The sequence below is a fragment of the Pecten maximus genome, unplaced genomic scaffold (genome assembly GCF_902652985.1).
Source record: "Pecten maximus unplaced genomic scaffold, xPecMax1.1, whole genome shotgun sequence".
Classification (NCBI taxonomy): Eukaryota; Metazoa; Mollusca; class Bivalvia; order Pectinida; family Pectinidae; genus Pecten; species Pecten maximus.
In genome coordinates this window covers 11,937-18,344 of record NW_022982481.1, presented here as the reverse complement: position 1 = coordinate 18,344, position 6,408 = coordinate 11,937, and the positions used below count along the sequence as shown (strand labels likewise).

The 6,408-nt window shown below is 42.0% G+C and overlaps 1 protein-coding gene across 1 annotated transcript; it reads left to right on the top strand.

Moving 5' to 3' along the window:
- The first annotated feature begins 3,530 nt into the window (after window positions 1-3,530).
- On the top strand, window positions 3,531-6,053 carry LOC117320515 (uncharacterized protein K02A2.6-like). The gene has a single exon (XM_033875092.1). It carries the CDS (start codon window positions 3,531-3,533, stop codon window positions 6,051-6,053), a length of 2,523 nt encoding a protein of 840 aa, XP_033730983.1.
- Window positions 6,054-6,408: the final 355 nt, after the last annotated feature.

Genomic DNA, 6,408 nt, shown 5'->3' with positions numbered 1-6,408 from the left:
TAGATCGCTTAGAGTGGCTAGATTGTAAGTCCACCGCACTGTGACTAATGACTGACCAGTGTTTTCTCTTGTTCACATGTACATACATGAACATGAATGGGAGCCACAATTAAGCGAAAGTGAACTCATAATATTAGTCTTTTCCATGGCAGGAATTTGATGCCACTCTGTATTTCATTTTTATCATGACCGGACTACATGTACATAACTTTTAAAAAAGACGGAATATGTATCGTTTTTTTAATTGAAAATGCTATGCCTAGTACGTGATTTTACAGTTGAAAAGTAAGAGGGTATGTTTGTGATCCGACTACACTTGGCCCATGTACTATGGTTTATAAACCCTTCAATTCAGCTTGAAATTTTCGCCTTCATCTTAAAATGGCGAAAATTAAACGGAGGCGAAACTTACCAGGTATACAATTAGAGCTCAATCGACACACTTAAATTAATTGTTTGGGTTTAATAAACAAATATTAAAAGAATACCACAAACTGTCTGTAGAACAGCTCGCAAATGCAACTGCTTGGTGCGATTCCTGTCCGGGATTTTTGTTTCTCAGGAAGGTGAGCTCACGGAACCGCCATGTTTTGTCACCGTTTGTCCTTGACAAGACATGTACAAGTGATCTCAGTTTCTTTGGCTATGTATTAACATGAGACGGGTCTCCCACTAGATGTTTAGTGATGTAGCACGCAATTACTTGACCCCGGCTATTCGTGGGGCAATGAAACCAAATGTTTTGCAAGATGATGAGGCCAAAAACAAATTCTGTGCAGACACGTCGTCGTATGAAAGACGTAATCAGTATTGTAACTATATATATCTAGAAATATATATGGCGTGTTAGCGGGACAATACGCTATATATAGATACAGAGAATGGAAACCTGTGTAATATAACCTAGAAAACAAGGTCACCGAATTAAACATACTGGGAACCTGGACATGTAATCGGACTACTTTCAGATGTTCAAAATACAGCTGGACATCTGTTGTATTATAGGCAAATGTATTCTTTTGTAGATACGAGTAAAGAGCTCAATGAATGTTGCCGAAACAAGTCTTAAATTGGTGTTCAAAGTTGAGTCGCAGTGGGATTGAAACCAATAATTCTCTCCGATCTTTCTATGCTTATATGCCTATAGATATATAGATGATGTGTATCTTCAAATAAAAACTTTATTTCTCATGTCGATCGGATACATGTATACCATATTTACTTACAAATAAACTGTATATACATGGTTAATTATCCAAATTGTTGACTTTCCATTTCTAGATAGGAACATCCATTCCTCCCCTACCGACGGCACTAGATGTTCAAATTCGTTCGACATTTAATGGTTTGTTTTTATTATCTCGATTTCCGTGACAGATTACCGACGGAACAACCTAACATCAAAAGGTTTCGGATGAATGTTGATTTAGACTACTGGAAAGTGTTATGGTTGACATCACGATCTCATTGGAGAATATTCTTTCTCCCATACTTCACAGGGTTATCCGGCGGTTGCTAGGGAAGAGATAAATCTGTCTCCCATACTTCACAGGGTTATCCGGCGGTTGCTAGGGAAAAGATAAATCTTTCTCCCATACTTCACAGGGTTATCCGTCGGTTGCTAGGGAAAAGATAAATCTTTCTCCCATACTTCACAGGGTTATCCGGCGGTTGCTAGGGAAAAGATAAATCTTTCTCCCATACTTCACAGGGTTATCCGGCGGTTGCTAGGGAAAAGATAAATCTATCTTACACAGGGTGGGTAAAGACAGCCGGCACGCGCTATATGACGCTGCTCACAATAACGTAACGTCATCATTTTACGTTGAGTAACCAAGTCGTAAACGATGACGTCATCAATTTTGACGCACATTCCAATGAGCATTGAAGATGGCGCGATGAAAAACTTTCATAAAAACCTACGTAAGGTTGCAAGTATGTGAAAAAAATAATCAATCTTGGGTCTTGTCCGTGGACAAGGATATCTCAACCCTCGTGTAAGAGTTTGGCTGGCCAGCACTCGGCAAGCCTCGTGCTGACTGGCCAAACACTTACACTCGGGTTGAGATATCCTTGTCCACGGAACAGACCCATGATAGATTCTATTAATCTTACACAGGGTGGGTAAAGACAGCCGGCAGCGCTATATGACGCTGCTCACAATAACGTAATGTCATCATTTTACGTTGAGTAACCAAGTTGTAAATGATGACGTCATCAATTTTGACGCACATTCCAAGGACCTTTGAAGACGGCGCGTTGAAAAACTTTAATAAAAACTTACGTTTGGTTGCAAGTATGTGAGAAAAATAATCAATCATGGGTCTGTTCCGCGAACAAGGATATCTCAACCCTCGTGTAAGAGTTTGACTGGCCAGCACTCGGCAAGCCTCGTGCTGACTGGCCAAACTCTTACACGAGGGTTGAGATATCCCTCTCCACGAATCTCACCATAGGGAAAAGACAAGCTGCACGTGCTCTTTGAACGTGCTCTTGTTCTCGATAGGGTGACGTCACTTATAATGACCTGACCCGGAACGTTCGAATGCTAAATATCAATATTAATCACAAAAGAAATTAAAATAAGTATTAATTATCAGATTTAACTGACTGTTTGGTGTTCTTTTTGACAAGCTAATCGGAACTATATTTTGTATGAAATCAATTAACATCGTAAGGTGTAAAGCGTCTGCTGCAGCCTTATCACAACAGTCATCCGCCGTCCACGTGTTGTTGTTTACATATGTTTGGATTTGGTTCACATTACGATTGAAAAACAGGGTAAGAGAAAAATAATCAGTCACCCCTTTTTGGGATGGGATAGGGGGATCTCAACCCTCGGGTTGAGATCCCCCTATCTCACCCCAAAAAGGGGTGAAAGATTCTATTAATCTCATTTGGTGGTATTTGATGCCTGCAGATACGCCCGGTGGTCTCGTTGTCACAACCCTACAGATCTATCCTCATTTTATCGGTATGGAGATATAATTAGAGTCTCGTTGTCACAACCCTACAAATCTATCCTCATTTTATCGGTTAGGGATATAATTACGGTCTCGTTGTCACAACTCTACAAATCTATCCTCATTTTATCGGTTAAGAGATATAATTACAGTCTCGTTGTCACAACCCTACAAATCTATCCTCATTTTATCGGTTAAGAGATATAATTACGGTTTCGTTGTCACAACCCTGTAGATATATCCTCATTTTATCGGTTTAGAGATAGAATTACAGTCTCGTTGTCACAACCCTACATATTTATCCTCATTTTATCGGTTTATGTTAATGATATATGCGTTCCGCATTGTCGGATTTGTAAATTAATACAACCGATTCTGTAATTTGTATTACCCGCTTCCCATTTTGCTTTGTGTATTAAATATGGCTGCCTGACAGACAAGCCTCGTGTTATGAATGCACACACATGTACAGAACCCACGAATCAACATGGTGGCAGCGTCGTGGACGATGATTTGTTAAAATCTAGGTGGTATTCCGCTACTGATTGACTCTGATTTACGTTCGTCATGGACTCTCCGAGTCGCGCCCCTGCTCCGGCTATGGCCCCAACCCAAGTCAATAACGCATACAGTACCTCGTTACGTCTGCCCCCACAGCTCGATATAACTTCAGGAAATGTATCAGAGAATTTCAAACGCTGGAAGCGTGAAGTTGAGATATATTTAGCTGCATCGGGTGCAGGTGAACGTAACCAGCGAATTCAAACAGCAATCATATTGAATTGCGCGGGATCACATGTTTTAGAGATCTATGACCAGATCACGTGGGAAGAGGAAGGGGACAAGGACGACCCCAATAAAGTATTGCAAGCTCTTGAGAAATATTGCAATCCCCGCGACAACGAGGTATTAGAATCACATAGGTTTTGGAACCTACCCTATCAAGAACCTTTTGATATATTCCTGACTGAAATGAAAACCAGAGTGTCTGCATGTAACTTCCAGGAAAAAGAGAGAATGATGCGCGATAAAATAGTGTTCACAGTAACAGGAAAGTTACAGGAACTCTTGTTGAGGGAAGATAAACTCACCCTTGAGAAAGCTGTCAAGGTTTGTAGGGCATTTGAACAATCAAATAAGCAAGTAAGAGAACTTCGTGACACTAACCCCACATCGAGAGTGAACAAAGTCGCTAGTAACTATAACCAGAAACCAAACTCGAAGGGGAGGAAACCGTTCGTGAAACCTCAAAGTCAACAGAAACCCTCGAGACCGTCGCGTACCAATACCAGTTCTAGTAAAGGACATGAATGTACTTTTTGTGGTTATCAGCATGCTCGACAAAAGGAGAAATGCCCAGCATGGGGTGCTACCTGTGATTTTTGTAAAGGACGAAACCATTTCAAAGCAAAATGTAAGAAGGTACACGCAGTGTCACTCGCAAATGAGGACACAAGTCTTGATGATGAAGATGGAGCATGGCTCATGGCAGTTGATTCCGGCAAACAACGAATACATGCGTCTTTGACTGTAAATGACAATTCTGTGAAATTTCAGCTTGACAGTGCTGCTAATGTTAATACTATTTGTCAAAAACATGTGAGGAAGCCCCAAGTAACGCCCACAAAAGTGAAGTTAAATATGTGGAACAAGACTAACTTGGAACCTCTTGGGCAGTGTACCCTCAAGGTCACAAACCCCCGTACTAGCGTTGAATCCAGTGTGACTTTCATTGTTGTACCTAACGGACTCACCAACCTATTAGGTCTGAAGACTATTCAGGAACTTGGTTTTGTAACCATTAAAGATGACCGTTTCATTTCACAAGTCATGAAAACCCCACATAAGCTTGGTGATTTAGGTGAAGCAACCCTACGTACTGATGGGAGCATTCCAGCCAAAGTCTTACCGTGCAGGAAGGTGCCCCTAGCTATTCAGGCTTCGGTAAAAGAGGAGCTTGATCGACTGCAGGATACTGGAGTACTCGTTCCTGTGACCGAACCAACACAGTGGGTCAGCCAGATGGCTGTTGTACACAAAACTAATGGAAAGTTGAGACTGTGTATAGATCCCCAACCACTCAATACCGCGTTAATGCGTGAACATTATCGACTACCTGTACTAGATGACATATTGCCAAAATTGAAGGATGCCAAAATATTCAGCAAACTTGACATCAAAGAAGCTTATTGGCATGTGCGGTTGGACAAACAGTCAAGCTTGCTCACAACAATGATTACGCCATTTGGTCGATACCGGTGGACCAGACTGCCATTTGGTCTGAAGGTCTCCAGTGAGATATTTCAGAGAAAATTAGATGAAGCCCTGAGTGACATTGATGGTGTTTTCAGTGTCGTGGATGACATCATTGTACCAGGTTGTGGTCCTGACCTCGTCTCCGCCCAATGTGATAATCAGCAGAAGCTAGAAAACGTCCTGAAGCGATGTGAAGAAAAACATATCACACTGAATGAAGAGAAGCAAGAAACTGGTCTCAACGAAATTGTATTTCATGGTCACCGTATCTCGAAGGATGGTGTCAAGGTCGATGATGCAAAGGTCAAGGCCATTCATGACATGCCCTCACCCACTGACGTCTCAGGTGTAAAACGTTTGTGTGGCATGGCACAATACATGTCCCGTTTCTTACCGGATTTGGCAGAAACTTTGGAACCAATCCGAGCTCTTACCCGAAAAGGAACGCCTTGGAACTGGTCTGTTGATTGTGAGAAGGCGTTCAGATTACTTAAGCAAAAGCTGACCACTACACCATGTCTTGCATATTTTGACCCTGATAAGGAGGTTGTCTTACAAGTCGACAGCAGCAAGGATGGTATCGGAGCCGTACTTCTACAGGAAGGGAGACCCGTAGAATACGCGTCCAGAGCTCTTACGGTGTCAGAGAGAAAATGGGCTCAAATAGAAAAAGAAGCTTTGTCAGTGCTCTATGGTCTTGAGCGTTTTGACCAATATACATATGGGAGAAACGTCACGGTGCAGAACGATCACAAACCTTTGGCCGCCATTCTGAAAAAAACCTCTGAGTATGGCGCCAAAGCGTCTACAGGACATCATGATGAGATTCCATAGATATGATGTGGAGTTTGAGTTTGTGAAAGGAGTCAACCTGTTGATCGCCGACACTTTGAGTAGAGCTTACCTCGACTCGACGGATGGAAACCGTGATGAACGTGTTCGCATTCTGACCGTGAATGTGTTTGGTGACATCCCAGATGCTAGGATTTCTGAAGTTAGAGAAGCCACAGCAAATGATTCAATCCTGCAAGCATTAATGACTCTTGTCATTGAAGGTTGGCCTACAAGAAGACAGGATTTGCCCCCTGGTGCCGCCGCATATTTTGATTTGCGTGAAAGCCTGTCAGTTGTTGATGGAATTATAATGAGGGGAGAATCTATAGTAATTCCTCAAAGTCTCCGAGCAGAC

Excerpts from the sequence above, each read along its gene's own strand:
- LOC117320515 (XM_033875092.1), top strand. The coding sequence starts at position 3,531 with ATGGACTCTCCGAGTCGCGCCCCTGCTCCGGCTATGGCCCCAACCCAA.